This window comes from Leptodactylus fuscus, chromosome 6, assembly GCF_031893055.1.
Source record: "Leptodactylus fuscus isolate aLepFus1 chromosome 6, aLepFus1.hap2, whole genome shotgun sequence".
NCBI classification, from domain to species: Eukaryota; Metazoa; Chordata; class Amphibia; order Anura; family Leptodactylidae; genus Leptodactylus; species Leptodactylus fuscus.
The window spans coordinates 105,712,326-105,736,570 of NC_134270.1; the positions used below are offsets into that span (position 1 = coordinate 105,712,326).

The 24,245-nt window shown below is 43.3% G+C and overlaps 1 protein-coding gene across 3 annotated transcripts; it reads left to right on the top strand.

Moving 5' to 3' along the window:
• The first annotated feature begins 6,962 nt into the window (after positions 1-6,962).
• Positions 6,963-24,245, top strand: PCMTD2 (protein-L-isoaspartate (D-aspartate) O-methyltransferase domain containing 2). Of its 3 annotated transcripts, none has more exons than XM_075276977.1 (6): positions 6,963-7,068; positions 8,955-9,279; positions 10,104-10,206; positions 10,980-11,151; positions 12,788-12,908; positions 22,939-24,245. In XM_075276977.1, exons 2-6 carry the CDS (start codon positions 8,973-8,975, stop codon positions 23,286-23,288), a joined length of 1,053 nt encoding a protein of 350 aa, XP_075133078.1. In that variant the 5' UTR covers positions 6,963-7,068; positions 8,955-8,972; the 3' UTR covers positions 23,289-24,245. The 3 variants fall into 3 exon arrangements, with proteins under 3 accessions (XP_075133078.1, XP_075133079.1, XP_075133080.1); XM_075276978.1 differs by having other exon boundaries at positions 6,963-7,063; XM_075276979.1 differs by lacking the exon at positions 6,963-7,068 and adding an exon at positions 7,312-7,332.

Sequence of the window (24,245 nt, forward strand, 5' to 3'; positions counted from 1 at the left end):
ACACATGAAATCTCCGAGCCCCCCTGGATCTCCTCCTTTATTGTGCTCTTATCTTCTCATTACACAACCACCTCCAAGACTTCTCCCATGTATCCCCCCAAACCCTGGAACTCGCTACCACAATTCATAAGGATGTCTCCCATCACAAACTTTAAAAGCAATCTGAAGTTTAAATAGTTTTCTTTTCCTTTTTTGTTTAAATACGTTTTTAAAAAATAAAAATAAAAAAAAAAACACTCAAATTTCTCATAGAAATATAATAAATAAATAAAAATTGAAATAAACTATTAAAATACTGTTTTATTCTTATCCTTAATCATGAATTCCATTAAAATAAAAAAATGTGTGACTTGTTATTTTTTGGTCACCTTACCTCTCCAAAACAAATAGCATAAAAAACATTCCTTTTTTTTAACAAACGGATTACAAACGAACAGCATTCAGTTTGTGTCCGTAATATGCACAAAGTTCAGGGTATCGGTTGAGACAGTTGTAATGCCAATCCCAAAGATGCAGCTGTCAATAGTGACTACAGTATCTAAGGTGTTTATGATGGTAAGTGACAGACCCATTCACCCCACCACCACAACACAATCATGAGGTGCTGATAGGTTGCTATGTCTGCTGAGAGCCTAGTAATAGCTCACATATCTGCCATCATAATACTTCTGGTAGGTCAGTAATGGAATGCCTTACACAGTTTTGTAACAGGCACAATATAGTGCTTTAAGCTGGTGATCAAATCCTGCCAGGGGGAAATAAAATAATAATAATAAATAATAATAATAATAATAATGATAAAATGTTTAAAAGTTATAGGGAAAAAAAAAAAAAAGAACTGTGTGAACTGAACAAAACTACAAATTAGCTAGAAGGGAGACACCTAGTGGCAGAAAATTTAAAGGTTTCTCAGGCAAAAAGCAGCCACAATTTAAATGTAAGTATATTTCATTTGGGTTCATAATCACAAGCTCTATTAAATGAGAATAGGTTGTCTAAAAAGCTAGTGACCATTTAAAGGGTTATTCCCATTTTAGCAAATTTCTGCTGAGATGTTAATAACTACTCCCTGGCCTGGATCCTACGGCTGGGACTTACGGGAGTAGCAGAGCAGTGCTGATCTACAATGTTCCTGACAATTAAATCAATTATACGCCCAGGAGAATGGAGGCTCCAAAGTACACGATCCTCCAAATCTCATGGAAATTTTAGTTCTTAGATAGGTCTCAAATAGAGGAAACTAAATTATAGCTTTTATTCACCAAAATATAAAAACACATGACGGACGAAAACAAAAACAATAATACACTTGTGACATGCCGCCTTGACCATGTTATCCTACTCACTAATTTTGCAACAGGTTGTGTTTACAGCTAGAGATGAGCGAACACTGTTCGGAACAGCCGTTCCGAACAGCATTCTCACAGCACGCTCCCATAGAAATGAATGGAAGCGGCCGGTATGCGGGGAGTTAAGCGAATGGCCGCCGGCAAAGCGTACATACCAGATGCTTCCATTCATTTCTATGGGAGCGTGCTGTTCGGATCGGCTGATCCAAACAGTGTTCGCTCATCTCTATTTACAGCCAATCCCTAAGGCCAGGTTCACACGGGGTTTTTTGGTCTGGAATTTGAGGCGGAGGCTGCCTCAGATTTCGGACCAAATAAATGGTAGCTGCGACTGGATGCCAGTGCACTGCACCGGCATCCAGTCGCGGCACTCCGCTCTGGATTAGTGAATGAAGGAGGGAATGTCTTCAGGCGGAGGTTGCAAGGCCAATTCCGCCTCAAAATCCTGACCAAAATACCCCTATAGGGTAGTAATTAAAGAAGAATGATAGAGGTGTAGGGTAGTTCTCCTTAGTATCCCTTTAAAGCACCGATGACGCTTATCCCTATAAGAATCACCCCGACTCAGATATTGCAGCAAACACTACAACATGTGTTCTTACAAGAGCATTGAATGAGATACACTCAGTCCCTGACCGCAAATATCCCCTTTCTGTGCTATTAGATTAGTAGTTTCTAGGTTTCCTCTCATACTGCTATTCTCCTCCTACAGGTTTCCCCAGCATGATATCACTGGTTCTTCAGGGGAAATGGAGTAAAACAAAAACCCCAGCAGCCACACAGGCTAAAAATTATATGGCAATAGTGCAGTTAGCGTATCCCACCCACATATAAAAAGGCCAATCCACACCCACCTTGTATGATGTAATAAACAGCTGTGACCAATCTGATTATAGCGGGAGTGGCGCTATTGCCTTTAGACCCTAGGGGATTTCTATTGCAGGCTGCATAGAGCAACCTGCAATAAAAAGATACAAAAAACAAGTCTGGGAGCCTTCACAAGGCTCCCGCCTGTCATAGTAACGGGATGCCAGCCCCAAAGTTTGCTCCAGGTGCCAGAAATCTGCAGCAAAATGGCTGTGCCCGCATGCTGCCAGTAAGGTGGCGCCTCGGTCATCTTTGACCGAAGCGCCAGAGGCAGGGGCGGTCCCAGGTTTTAGTGTGCCCTTGGTTGACATAGCCTCAGTGGGCCCCTTTTGGAGCAACTCATCTACACTGTAGCAAAAGAAGAACTGAAATGGGTGCTTTTTTTCCTGAGGCAGACTGTAGACAGGCAGAAGGAAAAATTATAGATGGCAGGTACCTTCCACTGAGGTGGCTGGTGTCTACATGGTGACTAGCTGGAGTATGGGTCCAGGATTTAGGAATTTCTGCAAACCCGGGTCTATACTCCAGTCCTGGTTAAGCTGGGTTACCCAAATCTTCAGCTATTAAAGAGCTGAGGCTAGCCAAGGGAAGGGGGTGTGGTCGTCTCTTCCATGAGAAAGCTGTGTACACACTGTACTGTGTGTCTGGTGAGGAAACCTTGGAGACTTACCTTTGTTGTATCCTGAAGTAAGGACTGCTTATGTTATTTGATTTATCTTTGTGCAGAAGAAAGCTACTTTGATTATCCTTATGCTGAAGAAAGCCATTTTGTTTTATATACTGCTGGACTGTGTGAACTGCTTCCAATAAAGCTACAAGTGTGAGCTGATATCCTTGTCTCCGTCTGATTGACCTAGTGTCAGGATTGGGTCCCGCAGGTTGTCATCATAGCGCACAGCGCCACCTGTGGGTCAGTCTAACCATCCAGCTCCCAGCTTGCTGAGCATGCTCAGACGTATTGGAGCTGCTCACACGCTAAGTGCCATTTCCCCCCTACTGAGCATGAGTGGTGAGGTCATCACCACCGCCCCTATTGGGTGGGGACTTCCCTTTAAATAGTGTGAGCCGACGCCCGCCGGGGGCTCACACTTTGTCTAAACTTTCCTCAAAGTCCACGGAGTGAATGACCGTAGTCAGGGATAGGCTTCAGTATTCAGGCAGGTTGTCAGACTAGGCCTCTGTGTGGGGTTTCTCTGCTTCAATCTGGGTGCTGTTAGTTAGGACCTGTAAGCCCTGAAATGTCAGCTCTACACCAGGGCTAGGAGCGGTAAATGCCATTCCAGATTGTGGAGCTGCAACAGACTTGGTCTCTGAGATAGCCTATGTGTTACTTTCTGACTTCATGTATGGCTCCTAGCTGTGTGCGGGAGCATGGGTGTTTGATGACTCCAAGCTGTATGCAGGACCATGCAAACTCCCCTGGTAACTCCAAGCTGTGTGCAGGAGAATGTTCTAAATATCCGTGATGGCCCCTAGCTGTCACAAGGGTAAGTGTGTGTTTGCTGACCTGGGGTGAGTGTTAACCCTTGGTAGCTGTGTGTGTTTCACTTGTACTGGTGCACCTGGCCAGTGAGCTAAACTGGCAGGATTTTAGTTGCACCTTGTTCACATGGTGTGTCGCACAGTACACACTGTTCACATTGAGTTCAGGCTGCAGTGTCTTGCAATAGTTCACATTTAGTCCAGGCTGCAGTGTCTTGCAATAGTTCACATTTAGTCCAGGCTGCAGTGTCTTGCAGTAGTTCACATTTAGTCCAGGCTGCAGTGTCTTGCAGTAGTTCACATTTAGTCCAGGCTGCAGTGTCTTGCAGTAGTTCACATTTAGTCCAGGCTGCAGTGTCTTGCAGTAGTTCACATTTAGTCCAGGCTGCAGTGTCTTTGCAGTAGTTCACATTGAGTTCAGACATACAGCCGCCCACCATTGGGCCTGTGGACCTCGCTGTAGTGTTCTACAGCTAAGAGGTTCTGTAGTTTAAAAAAAAAATTAAAAAATTATATATATAATTTGAAAAAATTAGCCCAAAAAATGTTTGAGGTTTTTTTTTTTAACTAGTTAGCTATGTTTGACCAACTTATAAAACTAACCTTGTGTACTATTAGCTGCATTGGGAGCATGCACGCAAGGCCAGTGGCATAGAAGCAACGTCATCTCACCACTGGCTTTGCATATAAAACACCGCCCACCAATTGACACAAGAAAACCAGGAAGAAAGAAGAGTTTACAGCAGCGAACACTGGTGAGTAAGGGACATGGGAATACCCCTTTAAGGGCCTCACGCTTCTAACCCATGCCTCCCAACTTTTGAAGATTAGAAAGAGGGACAAAACGTGCCATTCTCCCCCCCCTTCATATGCCCCAGTGTCATGCCACTCACCCCCCTTCATATGCCCCAGTGTCATGCCGTTCACCCCCCCCTTTCATCTGCCCCAGTGTCATGCCATTCCCCCCCCCTTTCATCTGCCCCAGTGTCATGCCGTTCTCCTCCCACCTTCATCTGCCCCAGTGTCATGCCGTTCTCCCCCCCTTCATCTGCCCAAGTGTCATGCCGTCCCCCCCCTTCACCTGCCCCCCCTACATTGTTCCATCTTAACGTTTAACACAAAAAAACACACACTCCTTCCCTCGCTCCCCCGCCGCTCTCTCTGCAGTCTCTCTCATACACATATTGTAGGCGCGATGTGATGTCATCACAACCCCGGCTACAAATGCCGGAGCGCAGCGGTAAAGCAGGAGCTGAGCTGTGACAGCTCCTGCTTTAAACGCCCATGGATTCAACTCATCGGTGTCCATAGGACGCTGATGAGTTGAAATTGGGACATGCCTTCCATCGACCGGGACCGTTTTGTGGTTGCCCGGCTCGCCCGGCCCTGGATCCACCCCTGGATAGAACCTGTTCAGACATCAGAAAGTAAAGAGGAATTGTAGGCGACATCTGCCTCAGATTCCTCTTTAGGGCTAGTTCACACAGGGCAAGTTGGCAGCGGATTTTGATGCGGAATCTGCCTCAAAATCTGCTGCTCCCTTTGACTTCAATGGGAGCTACTCACTACTTTTTTTTTTCATGCTAGCTACCATAGTAGTGGAAAAAAGAAGCGAACTTCCCTATCTTGCTGTGGATTCTGCGGCACAAGGCTCCGGCCCATTAATTTGGGCCTAATCCATTGCGGAATGCCGCAGACAGGATGCCAGTCAACTGCACCGGCATCCCGTTGCAGCCGCCGCAACGGAATGTGTACACCCGGAGCCCTGTGTGAACTAGACCTTATTTTCTGCCCTCTTATAGTGGTGGATACAGAGCATCAGCAGGCCCAAATGAGTGTGTCTAACCAGTGGGGAGTCTCATGCCGCAGCCTCGAGTCAGCTGCAGAATCTGCAGCACGATCCAGCAGGACACTTTTTTTTTTTTTCAGTGTCTTGCACTAGTTGTTTTCAATAGGAGGCAGAATGAGGGAAGAATCTGCCACTGATTTAGGAGCAAAATCAGCGCCAGATTCCACCATATGAACAGGGCCTGATTCTGTTAACAGTCCAATGAACACTTTTATTTGTATTAATGGAAGTGCTCAATGCAGAGACTGAGTGGGCCCCCACAGATACATACACAAATACAGTATATACTGTACATAGACAGGGTACAATAAATATATACAGGGATGTAACTAAAAAAGACTTAGCCCCCTAGCACACTATTGACTTGGGTGCCCCCATGGCATAGTGTCCCCTTTCCTGGCTCCCACACAGTAAAACGCCCCATTTAAATGCACTATAATGTCCCATAGTGACCCCTCCATGCAGCATAATGTCCCAAATTGACCTGAACCATACTGCCTGGCCAGTGTAGCTAGGGGTTCAGCGGGGGGACAAACATGTCCAGGTGGGCCTCCAACTTAGGTATACCAATGTTATCACTGTACAGTGACTGTATAGTGGTATATATCGGCTCTACACCGGGCTCTTGAGACGATTTAGGTGAATACAGGACAGTTACATTTAGTAACTTCCAGGTGGCGTCTCTAATCGTTCACATTCCCCGTCTCTTACAACTGGACTGCCGTGACCACTTCTTCCAGTCTCTGTGAGGGTCCATTCACACAGATTTTCCATGTGCGGATTCTGGCTCAGAATTCACTGACTTCACTGGGTTCCTTTTTCCGCTTGCGGAAACTCCATGTGAATGGACCCTAAAAATTGCAGCACAGACCTCTTTGGATCCTTATATTTCCAGGCACCTGACCCACATTGCACCCTCATCCTGCTGATACCCCTAATTTATAAAATATATAATATAACCCCCCCATAATGAATAATACCCCCAAGTGCATTTTAAATGAATGACTTGTAACGTCTCTGCCTGTTGGGGTCTCTGCGCCCCCCTCCACTCGCACGTTGTGGTGCAGGAGGCAGGTTCAGTTTGATTCTTTGCTTAGTGTTTGAGGGGGGCTCGGTTGGGGTCTTCGTCGTCTTGATATTTGTCTTTTAGCCTTGAGAAAGGTAACTATAAGACTTCCTATAGCTTTTCAGGCAAAACTAACCGAAAGCCAAGAGCGTGACAATATAACGTGCTTAGTTTATTCCTTCAGCGTCCTCTTCTGAAAGACATTTCCCGCCCTCTGTTTACAAGCTCGTATCACGTGACTACAACAAGGAACAAGCCGCGCATGAGTAGATTGAGGAAACGTGTGCGGTGGGTAGGCGGTGTTACGTCTTAGCCACGCCCACTCCATTAGCTTGCCTGGTGACGTAACACACGGTCAGCTGGTAGAGTGTTTACAGCTAAAGGTAGCAAGTGTGGAGAAGGCGTCACTACGGAGCGCTGGCTGAAGGCTCGGCCTCTCACCGTGCACTAGTGAGGTACACGCCGAACAATACCTAGCGAGCAGGGGCTTGTGTGTATACAGGCTGGGGGTTGTACATAGGGGTATGGGGGTACATATGGGGGTACTTGGGCCCATTGCTCCCTACGGTAGTCATTCAGGGGGAGTAGTAAAGTCTCTGAGACTTTGTGGTGTGTTCCTGTCCCTGTTATTACTCTCGCTGTTTGTGAGGGGAAGGTTTATTTTTTTGTGCTCCTCGTGTATCTTCCTGGGAACGCATTGTGTGTATGGAGAGTCTGTGGTGAGCTATAGGATGCGTCTTTTCTTTCTCCCCCATTCTTAGCCTATTCTCCACCATCTTCCTGCCCCCACTCCTACCCCATCCCCCACCTCCTTCCTCTCCCACCTCTACCCCATCCTCCACCTTCTTTCTTCCTTTTCTCTGCAAAAGGTGCATCATGTGACTTTGTTGTTTGGTGTCAATTGGAATTTTTTCCCTAGTACCCATCAGGGGGCGCAATAGGGTACTGTCACTAAATACAGCATGTTCCCTAATGTCTAAAATGGGATATACCCCATATTTATGTAACCATAGGATAGAGGATAAGTTGGTGTCTGAGCACTGTGGCCCCGGCTGATCCTGAGAATGGGGGATTTACTGTTACTGTAGGATACATGCCTGAACCCCCAGTGGGTGATGTGTACCTACTCAGTTTATGGGGGTGCTGACTTTGATGAGAAATGAAACTCATATGAAAATTTCATATGCAAATGTGCTGTATGGTGTACTTGAGGCAAAACCATACCAGCTCTGCAGCGCCCGCTTTGTTTTGGTATTGCCCTCCTGTGTCTCCATGTTTGCCAAGGACAGTCATCTGTAACAGCCACAAAAGATGGTGCTCCAATAGGTGTGGCCCTGCCAGGAACACAAAACAGCTAGCTTACATAATCATATAAGACATTTCTAAAAAGTGTTTTTGGTGACTTTAGACTTCCTTTAAAGAGGGGGGGGGTGTTATGATCCACAGCTGGTTTGGGCTTCAGAAACTGTATCTGAAAAGGTAGCAAGGTAGTTGCTACAGGGACGCAGTTACACAGCTTTTTGTAGTAAGCTACATTGGTAAAAAGTGCTTGCCCAATTTTCAGAATTCTGGTGCACTAATGGTGACGTCACCAGGCCTATTGGTAACTGACCTCATGACAGCGCCCTTGTATTTCCCTTCCTTAATGAGTTTACTCTTTTCTGCTTATTTTAATATTGCACAGACAGTAGTATACGAAATGACACTGCACCTACTCCAGTGTAGTAACTGGAAAAACACTGAAGAGAGGGTTGGCTTTTAACCTTTGTCTTCATGTTTCTTCAGAGGTCAAGAAGGTCATGAAACTGACTCTTCACAACATGGCTTAAGGGGTCTTTCAGTCCACTGTTATCCTGATCATTGGGAGACCTGGTGATCAGGCCCCCAGCAATTGGACCCTTACTCGCTGTCCTGGGGATAAATGTCCACAATGGCACAATCAGTGCTAATAATGTCTGTGCATAAGGAGTAACATTATTTCTCCAAAAGCCCTTCATGGCAGCCCTACAGGGGTCAACTCTCCACCCCTACCCTCCTTAGGGACAGGAAAAGCACACAAGAGGTTAAATAGCCCCTCCTCCTAAATAGTTCCTCTTCAGTGTATTTCAAATGGTCACTACTAGAATTACCTAAACCAAATATAGTCTAGACTTAGAAAGTGAGAAAAATCAGGGCTGGGGTCATGGAAGGCTACCTAAGGCAGTAAAGTACATCTTCTATTTTCTGCCAATTCTATGATTTGTATTCTCTAATTAGTTTTTCCCTGATATTACAAAATTTACTGAAATGTTTTTAACTGTTATACATGATTTATTCTAAATATTTATTTTTTCTCAAACAGATATAGTCTCTAGCCAAAATGGGAGGAGCTGTGAGCGCCGGAGAGGACAATGATGACCTGATTGATAACTTAAGAGATGCTCATTATATCCGTACTAGTGCAGTGGAGCGGGCGTTTCGTGCCATTGACCGTGCAGATTATTACCTAGATGGCTATAAGGGAATTGCATATAAAGACTTGGCTTGGAAACATGGCAATATTCATCTGTCTGCCCCATGTATTTATTCAGAGGTGATGGAGGCTCTGGAATTGTCTCCAGGCCTATCGTTCCTGAACTTGGGCAGTGGCACTGGTTATCTAAGCACTATGGTGGGACTCCTCTTGGGTGAGTTCAGCACTTTTTTCTTTTCTTTAAATAGCCCAAAATGGAAATTACTATTATTGTAAAGTCTAGACTGGATACATTCAGGAAACTCTTTCAGCCACTCAAGTATTCTTGTGAACTATGTTATTGATTTAGAAAAACACTGTAGAATATGCAATCCACATTGGGTGTAGACTAGATACATTGACTGGACACATCACTCATGTGATTGAAATTGTTTACCTCAGTGACAGAAAGCAGAGATCTTGACAATTGAGAATTTAAACAAAATGCTTATTTGAAAGATAACTTATTATCCATGGACTAGGCTTTATTAAACAGATTGAGATGTTGCTAAACTGGTCTAGTGCCGTGATGGTGAACCTTTGGCATGCGTGCCAGAGAGGGCACGTAGAGCCCTCTCTGCTGGCATGCGTGTGGTTGCCCAGATTGCTCACTAATGGGGAATCCAGTACAGGATTCCCTGTTAGCGAGCGATCGCTGCTTTCAGGAGAGTTTTAAGATTAAATTGCCGTGTTGGCACTCCGTGATAATTTATTGGGTTTTGGGTTGCAGTTTGGGCACTCTATCTCAGAAAGGTTCGCCATCACTGGTCTAGTGACAATAACTTCATATAGAATATTATTGGGGCAAAGCTATATTCAGAACAAGGGGAGCCGATCATAGTTTGGTTAGATAATGAGATTGTCTGTAACCGCTGCTTCAGACCATCTTCCACCCCAGCTCTGATATGGTATGTAGAACCTTAGGATTTCTAGCATTTAACTTCTGAAGTTTATATGATGTGTTTTTTGGAGAGTCATATATTCCCGCTCTGTTTTTAGGACCATTTGGGGTGAACCATGGTGTTGAGATTCATGCAGATCTTGTTGATTATGCCAAGCAAAAGTTGGATAAGTTCATCCGCACAAATATAAGTTTTGACAAGTAAGACTTTTTCTGTTTGAGTTTCAGGGGTACTGGGATGGTGCAGGTTTACCATTGCTGGAGATATCGTTCTTGTTAGTTTCAGCACCGTTCTCTCTACTGTCTGAGGGGCGGGTCTCATGGCCTAGCGTCATCAATGCCCCTGACAGTACGCTTCAATAGCACTGTACTATTATATGGGGCGTTCCTTACCATCTAGCGATGACGCTGAGCAGTAAGACCCGTCCTTCTGATGGTGAGGGTATATCTGGTCCGAAACTATTTCTCTGATACTCAGACGAATATCTTCAAAGCTGACGGTGCGGTGAATTCAGCACGCTGTCAGCTTTCTAGCAGTATTGAATCCCACTGTTGATAGAAGACATGAAGGGGCCCCTTAAAATGCTTCTGTATGTTAAGGGTAAGCTCATTGAAATCAGTGAGAGGCAGAAAAAAAAAAAAGTTTGCAAAAACCGCAAGCATTTTTTTTAAGCAGATTTTTCAGCCCATACAGTGTGCTGGAGTCAAACAATATAGTGTTAAAACAAATATCTCAAACTGTTTCCTAATTCCTGAAGCAGATTTTTTGTTGTTGTTGTCTGCAAAAAAACTGTGAAAACATACCTTAACCTTCCTGGGAACTGTAATGTCATCTTTTGCCACTAGAATCAGAATGAAGACATGACTGAGTGATACTTGTTACGGGTGGTTTGACTTTATTTTTAGAATTTACTCGTTCATCTTGTGGATATATAATGTGTATATTCATTGTCAAATATGACTTTCTACTTAAGGTTTGACTTTTGTGAGCCGTCCTTTGTGACTGGAAACTTCCTTGAAATCCCACTGGAAACCACGGCTTATGATCGTGTGTACTGTGGAGCTGGAGTACAGAAACAGCATGAGGAATTCATGAAAAACCTACTGAAAATAGGCGGGATCCTTGTGATGCCACTGGAAGAGAAGGTAACCCCGTATAGTGTTTGTGTGGGGTTTTTTTTTGGTCTTGATTTGTTTTTTTCCCCCCTTCTTCAAAAACTGTCTTTAAGGCTCTTTAGATTGGTGTAGCCATGTGTATGGCACTCCCATCCATGAGCTGGCTGCAGATTGGCTTGAAACCAAACGTGTCACCATGCCTTCTCGGGACAACGGCTTCCTTTTGCCACTTTCCTGAAAAGACCCCCAAGCCCCCCCAGAATATAATATGTAATCAGCTGGAGTACAATTCCCCTGCTGAGGGTGGGTCTCATTTATGAGCCAGTGGAGGCGCATCCTCCACTAGCTCTGGGGCTTTGAAGACTGGCGTTAGATGACCAGTTTTCCTAAATCTACCCAACTGTTTTAGTAAATGGGCATGATGATTTTTGATCACAGTAACAATAATTAGCTTACATCTTTAATATATTGTTATATTGGTCAACTTTGCTTTTCTGATATCAATGTCCAAGGGCCCAGCATAGGCATGAAAGATAGAAACTTTCTGACCACCTTCTACCTATGGAGAAAGTGGAGATTAGGGCTTGTTCACATCTGCGCCCCGGGTCTCCGTTTTGCAGGTTTCTGTTTCCTGCCCGAAACTGGACAGGAGACGGAAACCTGCAGTCATTTTTCAAACCCAATCATTTGAATGGGTCTGAAAAGTGTCCGGCCGTGAGCGTTTTGTGCTCTCTGTGGCGAAACCGGGTTTGTTTGTTTTTTTTTTGTGTTTTTTTTTTTCGGACATGCAGGACTTTGTGTCTGGTTAAAAAGAAACGGTTTTGCCGCAGAGAGCACAAAACGCTCACCGGCACTCACGGCCGGACACGGTCTGACAGGCTTCCGTCTTCTGCCGACGGAGTTCGGGCGCTGGTGTGAACCCAGCGTTGAGAGTAGCAGGCCACTTTCAGACCAATATTGAGACAAATATCGTATGTATAATAGTTCAGCAATTTTCCAATACAGTTTATTTATCACTTCCTTAGTTTTCTTGATTGCCATTTGTCATTCATTCTGCTTATTGCTAGTGGAAAAATCCATCTGTGGTCATGTAATGGACACTCAGATGCACAGCTCGTTACAGTACACTAATCACAACTCAGACACTGGCCTGGTAGCATGCAGTGCACTTGTGTCAATCTTATGACCATAAGCAGAATGAATGACGGCAAAGAGACTTAGAAAACCATGAGGAATTGATACAACTGACAACCCCTTTAACTTGCAGGTGTCCAAATCTAAACTAATACAGAAGGTCAAAGTCAGGACTGTAATACTCACTATCCAATTAAATGTCAGTAGTTTCACATCCATGTTGATAAGGTAGTGCCGTGTAGGTGATTATTTAAGGGTTAAATCACAGTTTTACGTAGTGTTATGCTGACCACTGGTTAATGTCCTCCCCCTTCCTTCTTTGTGTGTTTCATTGTCTGCACAGAGTACATGAAGGTGGTCACGTGCCTTATTGCTATGCAGCAAAGTTCTTATTTTGGCAATATTTGGAACATTTCCAAACGTGTGGAAGAAATGAATGATTTGTGTTTCTTTATTTTGTTTCCTTTTCTGGCTTATAAGATTGGATATAAAGATTATCTAATTTAAACCCAACCCCTTCCCCCTCCTTCAGCTTACAAAGATAACTCGTAAAGGCCCGACAACCTGGGAGACTCAAAAGATCTTGGCTGTGTCATTTGCTCCTGTATTGCTACCAGTTCCAGAAAATGGAGAGAGGTGCCCACTCCAAATGCGTAAGTGCAATTTTTTAAATTTTATTTCTTTATTTTAGCAATAACAGTTTCACTAGTAAGGCTGTAGCTGTAGTGCACAAAGATATTGGCACAGACTTTCACTTCACCACTTTAAGTAGACTGCATCAGCTGACCAGTTTGGGTTTTGGACCTAGACTGATCTGATGACCTATCCTGTGGATAGTCATGTACTAGCCTCTGCCCATGACTTCGTCTGGATGTTCTTGGTGTCGATGATCCTCCTATATTCAACAAATTGCTGCTTCGATGGTTCGCCTGCTTTGGCGTTTCAGCAGCTCTCAAGCTGTCCTGCTGCTCAACTTGTTCCTCGCACCATGCCTGTGATTGTTCCGGTATCTCAGCAGCTTACTGGGGCAATATATAATGAGCATGTTGTTGGTGTAGATGATCCCCCTTCAGTTCTACTTGAGGAGTCTGTTGACTTCTGGCTACCTTCATAGTTCTCGTAGTTTTAAAATTTTGCGACAAATTAGATTTTCTTTTTCCTGAAATGTTTAAAATTAGCAAACTGCCAATTTGTATTAACCCCTTCCCAACATCCACCGTACTAGTACGGCAGATACCGGCTGTTTAAACATCTCGCTCGGGAGCCGGGCAGCCGCTATAGATGCCGGGTGGTGCTAATTCCTACGGTTGGTGCTAGCACCAATCATGGGCATTAACCCCTCTGGCACCTCGGTCAAAGCTGACAGAGGTGCCATTTTCCTGGAGCCTAAGGGCCCATGTTGTGGAAACGCAGTTTTTTTTTTTTTGTTTTTTTTTTGCGCAGATTTTGCTGGGTTTTTTGAGCCAAAGCCAGGAGTGTATTAACCCCTTCCCGACATCCGCCGTAATAGTACGGGGCTGCCGGGAAGGTCTTCCCGCAAACCGCCATACTAGTATGGAGTCTGCATGGTGCGCACACAGAACCTGTGTGCGCACCATTCCCTGCGGGTGTCAGCCGTATGTTACGGCTGACAATGCCCTATAACACCCGCAGTCGGAACTGGGTCCAATCGCGGGTGTTAACCCCTGAGATGCCGGTGGTCAAACATGACCGCCGGCATCTCAGGGGTTTTGCTATATACCGGCACCCCCCGCGCTGGCTTGGGGGGGGGGGGGGGCCGTGTTGGTAGTGGGCAGCCCGAGGTCTGATCAGTGACCCCGGGTCTGCCCCATGCCCCAAAAGTCGCCAAATCATTAGGACATAAGTGGCTGCGACTAGAAGGAAATGTATAAGCTGTGCGAGCGTTTTTCAGGGGACACCCCATATTTAGAGCTTATGAGAGATAATACACCAGCGCTGATCCCCCAGAATGCCCCTCTTCCCCATCTGTGTCATAGGAGCTAGTGGGAAAATAGAATGGGATTTGGTGTACTCAATTTACTCCGCACAGCTTAAATATTCACTTTGGGGTTACTAATTCTCACAACATAACTTGATAAATTTTTTGAGGGGTGCGGTTTTCAAAATGGGGTCACTTTCTAGAGGTTTCCACTGTTTTGACACCTCAAGTGCTTTGCAAATGCGACATGGTTCCTGAAACTGATCACAGTCAGATCTGCCCTCCAAGCTCCTTAGCGCCTTCTCTTCTGCATCTCGCTGTGCGTCCATATATTAGTTTACACCCACAAGTGGGGTACTAAGGTAGTTGGGAGAACTTGCATAACAAATTGTGGGATGCGTTTTCTCCTTTAACCCCTTGTGAATGTGCAAATTCTAGGACTAAACGAAAATATTAGTAAAATAAAATCAAATTTGAAAATTTCACCTCCATTTTGTATTAATTCCTGTTAAGCACTTATAGGGTTAAAATACTTGGTATATGTTGTTTTGGCGTATTTAAGGGGTGCAGTTTTGAAAATGGGGTGATTTATGGGGGGTTTTAATACAAGGGTCTTTCAAAACCCCTTCATAACTGGATTAGTCCCTTAAAAAATGAGTTTGGGGGGCGGAGCCTGACCGCGAACCGTGATGGCCGCAAGTCTCTAGAGCTCCTTCACACAGAGCACAAACCCTCCGCAAAACTCACCCGAAAGTGAGCTATTATGGGAAAATCTGGCAGGGACAGATCATCAGAACCCCCTGGCACACCCAGAGAGACGAAATATCAGGGAGACATACACCGTTTCCTGAAAAAAAAGAACTTACCTTCTCCTCACGCATCAAGCAAGATGGCGCCGGCTCAGAGACGGGGACCGGATACAGGAGAGGACTCAGACGCTGAGAGAGTGGCGGAGGGTGAACATCCAGACAGAGGTACGCACTTCATAACCAGATCCTTCCTGCAGAAAGCACTAGAAAAAGTAGCAGGACCTATTATGGCAGAACTAGCTGAAATAAGGGCTGATTTACGCTCTATGGGAGGGAGAGTTCAAGCTCTAGAGGATAATTATGCCGCAGTAAAAGACCACGCAGATATAGTTAATGAAAACCTCCAACACCACAATGAACTTATTGATTGTTCCCTGACCCTCATCGAGGACCAGGAGAACAGAAGTAGGAGGCGAAACTTAAGAATCAAAGGGGTCCCTGAAACTTTTTTACAAGAGGACTTGCCTAAAATGGCGGCCGATTTGTTCAAAGATCTACTGGGCCCAGAAAGAGCAGCAGTTGTCATAGTAGAACATATACACCGTGCCCTCCGCCCAAAACCTAAACCAGGGGAACAACCAAAAGACGTTATTTGCAGACTTTTGTCCTACCTTGACACACAAGTTATTTTAGCAGCAGCAAGAGCCAGGGAGACAGTACAGATAGGAGAGACAGACATAACTCTCTATCAAGATATTGCTCCATCTATTCTTGCAAAGCGCCGGTTACTAAAACCTCTCTTGGAGGAGTTGAGAGGACGCAACATCCAATATGCCTGGCTCTATCCATTCGGATTAGCAATTCTACATGGTGGAAAGAGAATTGTGGTTCATACACCAAAAGACCTTCGTGCAGTCTGGAAACTCTTGGACATTGAGCCCATGGATATCCAATCATGGCTACCCTCAGCAGATGGAAGAAATGCCCAAATCTCCAGCCACTTCCACCCTTACCTGACATTGCCAAGCAGCGCTCTCCGAGAGTCAAGAAAGCCGCAGCAAAACTTAGACAGGCTGTTGAGTGAAATCTACTTTATCTTTTGCTTGTATCCGTAAGTTTTATGTTTGAGACACATAGAAAAGTGCTTCATGCATATAATCTTGTTTTATTACTGTTTGCTGAAATTGCCAGCTGTTACTTTTGTTTTTGTTTTTTTTTTCTTCTGCCTCAATGTATGATATAGTACATGTCCCCATTTTCTCGCAGTACAAGGACATTACATATTACTTACCGTTGCTTATATTTACTTTTCCCTATTTGAATTGTACCAGTTTTATTGTACCAAATTACTGTACATCTCATTTTGCTATGTTCCATGTTGGCTCACTGTGATTTCTCACTCACATCTACAATTAAAGTGTGGAGGGATGAATGCTCAACACCGATCAGGGTATTCACTTCGCTCCCTACTGGTCGCTTGTCCTAAAATCTTGCAACTCGTCCTACAGACTGTGTTGATTTCTTCAGTACTGAAAGTACTCTCCCATTTATACTAGATTAATCTAGTATTTTGGGCCCAGAGACCCCACCTTTTCTCTCACTCCATATTTCTTCACGTCCCTGATCTCCCTACCCCTCCCCCCCATCCCCCTTTCCCTACCTGTTTGATTCTGACCACGCTACGTAGACCAGATTACCATCAACATGTCTACATTGAAACCTACTGCATCTCAAAACAGGTCCAATTTGACTCATATGTCAATTACTGTAACATCATTTAACACCAAAGGCCTGAACTTACCCAACAAAAGACATTGGGTCTTCGTCTACACACCGATATACTGATGCTTCAAGAAACGCATTTTAAGAGTGGAAAAATTCCCAAACCACCCCCTTCTGCCTACTCCCAATGGCACTACTCTTGTGACCCATCATCAGCTACAAAAGGCGTTGCCATTGCTCTAAAAGACACGTTACTCTTTGTTCTTACAGGGAAACTTTCTGATTCTGATGGCAGATATCTGTTCATAAAATGAAAACTTGCTGCAAAACTGATAACGTTTGCCACTATTTACTCTCCTAATCAGAAACAGGTCCCTTGGCTCTCCAACGCTTTAAAAGACCTCTCCACATTCACAGAAGGAGAACTTATTGTAGGAGGAGATCTCAACATAGCACTTGACCCATTACTGGACACGTCTTCAGGTAAATCTGCACTATCACAAACTGCACTCAGACGAGTTCACTCGGACCTTCAAGACTTACATTTAATAGATACCTGGAGATTCTATAGACCTAAAGAAAGACTTCACTTTTTTTTCTTCCCCACACCGAACCCACCAGAGGCTAGACTATATCCTAAGTACTGTCTCTTTAGCTTCTACTATCGTAGACTCCAAAATAGGATGTATTAGCATATCAGACCACGCACCAGTTTCCACGACTTTTAACATGCACGATTTACCAGCTAGGCAGTGGACCTGGCGATTAAATGAATCCATTCTAGACAAACAAACAATTGTTACTTCACTAGTAGAAGAACTCAACGTTTTCTTCCATATTATTGACAAACCAGATATATCCCCTGCCTTGGTATGGGAGTCATACAAGTCATTCATAAGGGGTGCCCTGATCTCGAAAACTTCTGCCCTAAAGAAAGACAGACAAAAAGAGATTCTCTCCTCTCCCAAATTTCGATACTTGAGAAAGCCCACAAATTAAATTCTTTTCAAAATACCCATAACGAACTCATGTCACTGAGGGAAAAACTAAAAACTGTCCTTAATTATAAAGCAGGAAAACAAATTCTACACTCCAAACTCCGCCTGTACGCCCACGGCAACAAAGGAGGAAAACTCATGTCCCGTCTAATTAAAAAAGAAAAAGCAAAGTCATATATTGAAGCGATTAGAGCCCCCAATGGACAACTTGTTTCTGATACTGAAAAAATTGCCAAATCCTTCCAGCAATATTATACACAACTGTATAATCTGAATATAAATACTGACCCCACACTCAACTTGCAGAATCAAACACAAATTAACCAGTTCTTGAACTCCATTTCCATACCCAAGATATCCACCTCAACCCAACAACTTTTGCTTAGGCCAATCACTCAAACGGAAGTCAAAGATGTAATTAATTCTTTCCCGCTGGGAAAATGCCCAGGTCCTGATGGACTCCCCCTCTTGTACTATAAAAAATTTCAAACTCAACTCCTCCCATCTCTCACTAAACTTTGCAATGCATTACTTAATGGATCTCAAATGCAACGTCAAACTCAAGAGGCATACATTTCCCTCATACATAAAGAGGGAAAAGACCCAACCCTTTGCAGCAGCTATCGCCCGATCTCGCTCTTAAATCTAGATCTCAAGATATGGGCACAATTATTAGCATTAAGACTCAGAGACATTGTACCAGAGATCCTAAGCGATGAACAAGTAGGATTTGTCAAATCCAGAGAGGGGAAAGAAAATACCACCCGCCTATTACATGCTATTTCTCTTGCGAACAAGTATAAAAAACCTCTTATATTACTCAGCGTCGATGCAGAAAAAGCATTCGACAGGGTCAGTTGGGAATTCATGTCAGAATCCCTGAAAGCATTTAACTTCCCCATGCAATTTATCTCAGCCATTTTATCCCTATATTCCCAACCACATGCCCGACTAAAAGTAAATGGGACCCTATCCGATTATTTCAATATTACCAACGGGACAAGACAGGGCTGCCCTCTATCCCCCTCCCTCTTTATCATAACCCTTGAAACACTCTTATTGGCAATTAGACAGAACCCTGACATAAAAGGATTTGAATTTAAAGGAGTTAACATTAAATCTCTGGCCTTCGCAGATGATATTATGTTTCTTATCTCTAACCCTGAAAACGGCCTACAAGCCCTATCTGACATCATCTTCAAGTATAGCGCTATCTCAAATTATAAAATGAACGCATCAAAAATCAGAAGTACTCAATGTTTCCTTACCAAAAGAAAGGGCTGATAAATTAATAGCTTCCTTTCCATTTGTGTGGAAAAAAGACTCAATAAAATACCTAGGGATACATATTACTCCAAAAATAGATCAAATATACTCAAAAAACCTGCTACCTCTTATAAACGACATCAAAAAACTCCTAGCTGACTACAACCTCCCATTCATCTCCTGGATTGGGAGAAGAAATCTCTTGCAGACATATATTGTCCCTCGCATTTTATATATTCTAACAATGCTTCCCATCTCCATCCCTAACCACTTTTTCACATCCATCAGGAAGCTGTTCTCCACATACTTATGGAACCATAAGACTCCCAGACTAGCTTTCCAGTTTTTAATGAAGAGAAAGGTAGAGGGAGGTATAGCAATATCAGATATGCTCTTGTACTACAAAGCAATACAACTATCAAGATGGATGTCTTACGTCAAACCATCAAAACCAAATACTCTGCATGATCTGGCACAAGCTGCACACACCTCATCGCTTACAAAACTCGTGGCTCCCTGAAATGAAATTAAGACGACCCGATTTCGACCTGTTGCTGAAAGGACCATGTGAGATATGGCTGACTTATAAACAAACTCTGTCACCAGGTATTTCACCGATACTACCAGCTGATCTATCTCCCTATGTAGCAGGCCATTCCCGAAACAGTCTCAGATATCTGGCCCACACTCCAACACCTTTGCCTTAAAGACCTCTTTGAGAAGAACGCCCCGCTTGAGTGGGGAAAAACTAAAAGAAAAGTGTCCTGACTCTAAATTCCACTTTCTACACAAAATTCAATTCCAAAATGTACTTAAGGACATAATGAAGAGGGGTCCACCGTGCAGACCCCTTACCCCTTTTGAAGTTCACCTAATCTCGAAATTACCGGCTACTAGAAAAATCTCTGCCTGCAAAAATATGATCAGTACAACTTCACAAATCTCTAAACCATCATACCTACTCTCTTGGGAAAATGAGCTAAATGAATGCTTTACAGACCAGGAAACACTCTCCATCCTACGAACTTCTCATGGCTTTTCGACTTGTGTGAGATTACAAGAATCCCGTTTCAAACTATTAGCCAGATGGCATAAGTCACCTGTCTGGCTTAAACACCACAAACTAGCTGATACAGATTTATGCTGGAGATGTAAAAAGTCTCCAGGTTCTCTGGAACATATCTGGTGGTCGTGCGAGCTAATTAAACCGTTTTGGCAAGATATACTGAAAGAAATTTCCCTTATCACCAGGAAGACACTAACACTCTCCCCTTCAGAAGTACTACTCTCGAAACCCTCGTCTAGATATACCCCCAACAAGACGAACCTAATAACTTTACTTCTAGAATCCGCAAAGGCTCTAATTCCGCTCTATTGGCTACAACCAACAATCCCCTCAGTTCAACTTTGGAAGGAAAAAACATCACAAATCGCAAGATTCGAAGAATTGATTAGCTGGCGTGAACTCACTCATGAAAAATGCCTCCAAACCTGGTCCCCGTGGTGGTCTTATTTTCACTAATCCCTTATCCCTCCCTCCCCATATCTCTACTCACACCCCCCTTTCATTTTACTGGCCTCTCTGGGCCCGCTTCCTCTCCCGCTTGTTAATTTTGATAACTGTAAGATCGGTACCTTTCTCATGTTTAAGATTGGCTTACACCTAAGTTTCTGATACACTAATCCAGATTATATCTCTTCTCAGACTCACAGTCTGTTGGACTTACTTTCGCATTTCCAGTTACGGACTTTTCTCTCATTCCACAGACCAATGAGAAGAATATGAACGCCAATGCCATTTTCATGCTATTTTATTGTAACAAACATATCTGTCATACATTACTGTGTTTTGATGTGACCTACTGTATCTCTACAATGTTGCACACTGTTTTTTCTGTATTATAAATGTTAAACTTAATTTAGGATTGAAAAAAAAAATGGGTTTGGGAAATTGCTTGAAAATTTTGAATAATTGTTTCACTTGTAAACCTACTAATGTCTGTAAAAAATAAAAGGGTGACTAAAGTTTGATGCCGACATAAAGCAGAGATCTGGGACACTAGATTTATTATATAATTTTGGCGGTCTGACTATCTGTATGTAATGCACATCATTTCAAACTTTATAAAATGCATATTTTTCAAAATTTCCGCCAAATTACCTATTTTTTCATAATTAAACACAAAACATATCAACCAAAATTTACTACTAACATGAAGTACAATGTGTTACGAAAAAACAATCTCAAAATCACTTTGGTAAGTTAAAGCATTCCAGAGTTGTTGCCACATAAAGTGACACATGTCAGTTTTGAAAAATCGAGCTTGGTCAGGAAGGGGTTAAGCAGAAAGAAGTTTAACCGCTTCCTCTGAATTTCCCATTCCTTTTGCAGCCATTCTTGGCTTTGGCTCAAAAAACCGCAACAAAGTCTGCAACAAAAAAAGCTGCGTTTCCACAAAGTGGGGCCTTAGCCTTAAGCTAAAGCCCCACAGACCAGGCTACAACAAAAAGCACTGTGGGGAAAACCCATGGCAGTAATGCAAAGAGGTTTTTTCCGCAGAGCTTTTCACAAAATTTACAGATTTCCTCTTGCAGACTTTCTGCTTCCATTATACCTATAGGGATACTGGCAGCGTTTCCATAGGTATAATTGACATGCTGTGATTTCCAAAACTATGACTGTGTCCGCTGTATATATATTTTTCTTTGCTGTGACTGTAAAACACTTAGCGCTCTATCCTTAAGAGCAAACAGCACAGGTTTTTACAATTTGAACCACCATGCAGCTAAACCCTTTGCACTGTACCTGTGACTTCACTCACACCCACGTGTCCTTGAAGATCTGCACCCCTATAGCACAATTACATTTTCAGCTCTCTATGGCCAAAGTGGTCAGTCCCTACTAAGGAGCATGTGACTGCTTACTAGAAAAAACTACATTTCCCAGGTGCACCTACCCCAGGAGTTATGGAAGCTTGGCAAGAGAGCAGCACCCTGTCTACCTGGATGGTTTCTGACTTCTTTGGGTCAGTAGAACACAGTGGTAAGAAGAAAGGAGGAGGGCTTGTGATGAAGGACATTTGGGGCATTTTTTGTGGTTAATGGACAATAGCGCTGATGCAAGATACTGAACTATCAGCTGTGAGCAGGAGATCTCACCACCTACCAAAGGAACTGCCACATGTTATCATGATAGCTGCATATGTCCCCCACCTCTGCAACAACGTTTCTGCCTGTCATATCTACATGCTGGGACCCCTCCTCGTGTCTTCCAACCATGGTCGGGCTGTATTATCAACATCACTCAGCACAGAGAACTAAATGATCCTGCAGTGTGTCTTTGTTTCTTTCTTTTTAGTTGCTATGATTCCTAGGATTTCTCTATCTGCCATGAGCTTCTATGTGTTTCTCTCTTGTTATATACTACTGTACCATCTATGAAACTGTATCACTGAAATTTCCCCATTGTGGGACTATTAAAGGAATATCTTATCTTATGTGCTTTGAAAAAATCACTAACCAAAATCAATGTTAGGATGGCACATGCGTAGTTATGTAGCCCTGATGTAATAAACAGTTACAGGGAAGTCAAGGATAAAGAGAGCACATTCGTCCTGAATAAATTTGGACTGCAGGTCATATCCTTCTGTCAGTAGTGCTGAAACAGTGATAGGCTTTTTCTAGTGAGGTGTTTTGTTTTGTTTGTTTATTTTGCTAATTGTAGTCCATGGATGACAGTGATGTTTTGAGTAGTAGCTTTTAGATTATATTGTTGTTGTGGGAATACCCTTTTTACTGAGTGCCTTTTCTTACTGTCCACATTCTAGCACAGAACTCCTAGGCTCATTAGGTATTTCCCTCCTCCTGCTTGGTTTGCAGCTGCCTTCCCCACATTTTTTCATGTGGACTGAGGTGGTTTTTGATGAAGAAGGGGGGGGGGGGGGAACATGTATTTCTATTTTATATAAAATAAATAAAACTAAACTCAGATTTTTCTTTCCCCCCATAGCAACTCCCAGTGTGCGTTCACTGCAAGACTTGTCTAGAATTGCCATCAGGGTACGTATTAAGAAGGCTATGAAACCACCGGTGAAACCGCGTGTTATAGGAATTAATTACTACCATCAACCTTCTCGCAAACGGAGGCGTGTGCGTAATCAGCGAGGGGGCAAAGAAGTGGTTGCTAAACCCGTTGAAGAAGAAGACAACAACAACCTCTATGACTTTTATCACGAACTAAGTAGCGAGGATGATGGCACATCACCAGACCCTACTGTCAACATTTTCCGAGAGAGGGTCCTGGCTCTGCCTCTTCCAGAACCTCTGAAATCCTACGTACTGTACTACAGAGAGAAATAAACCACTCCATTCTGGAAGGCTGACCACCCCCATCTGACTGGCCTCTGGTCTTGACCATTGTTACTTCAGCTGTGTAGTCCAACTAGGGAGAATCCGAAACAAAGTTGGCAAAACTTTCCATCCTCGAGCTCATTACATTACTCTACTAGACCCTTTTTGTGCTTTATCCAGAAGAGTTCCATTTATGTCCCTCCCCTGCTAAGTTATAGGATTAGATAACTTACATATTGGGTTATCTGTAGTAACGAAAAGCCCCAAGTATTTCACCTAATATGGTGATTATTGGGCTATTGACTTTTCCTTTCACTACTGTAGCAAACGTCCTAGTCATTGTCATTCACTAGAGAACAGGACTTCGTATTGCATTCTGAATAGATGTTACCCTTGACTCAGAGGCTGCAGCAATTGGGCATCCCCTTAAGGATTATTGCTGCTTAATTCATATAAATAAAAATCCTAATGCAGGATTGGAGCTTCACATGTCTTGGCTATAGCTCAGCAGGCCGAACTCCATGTAAACTATGCACCATTTTGCATATGAGTTCTCTCTATAGACAAGACCCACCTAAATATAGTTATATATTTCTCATTGGATACTGAAACTCTGGCTTCCATGTTAATAATTTTCTCCTCTCGCTTGATGTCAATTTATTCAGCAAGCACACGTCGTATTGAATTGCATCTTAACCCCACGATGTACAGCTGTTATAAATGTCATATCTCCAACCCCCAGTAGTTCAGCTTGGAGTGACTGTGATGTGTAATCCAATCACTATACAATTGACCATCTCCTGTCTATTAGACCAAGTGTCCTAAAGTGTCATCTAATTCTCAGTTTACTATGTCTGTTAATTTCTTTTAAATAAATAATTTTTACTTTACAGATGATTCCAGTGATTCAGACTTTTGCCCCAAATAAGGTAACTCTCAATTAGTGTAAGTTCGCACAGTTTTCTG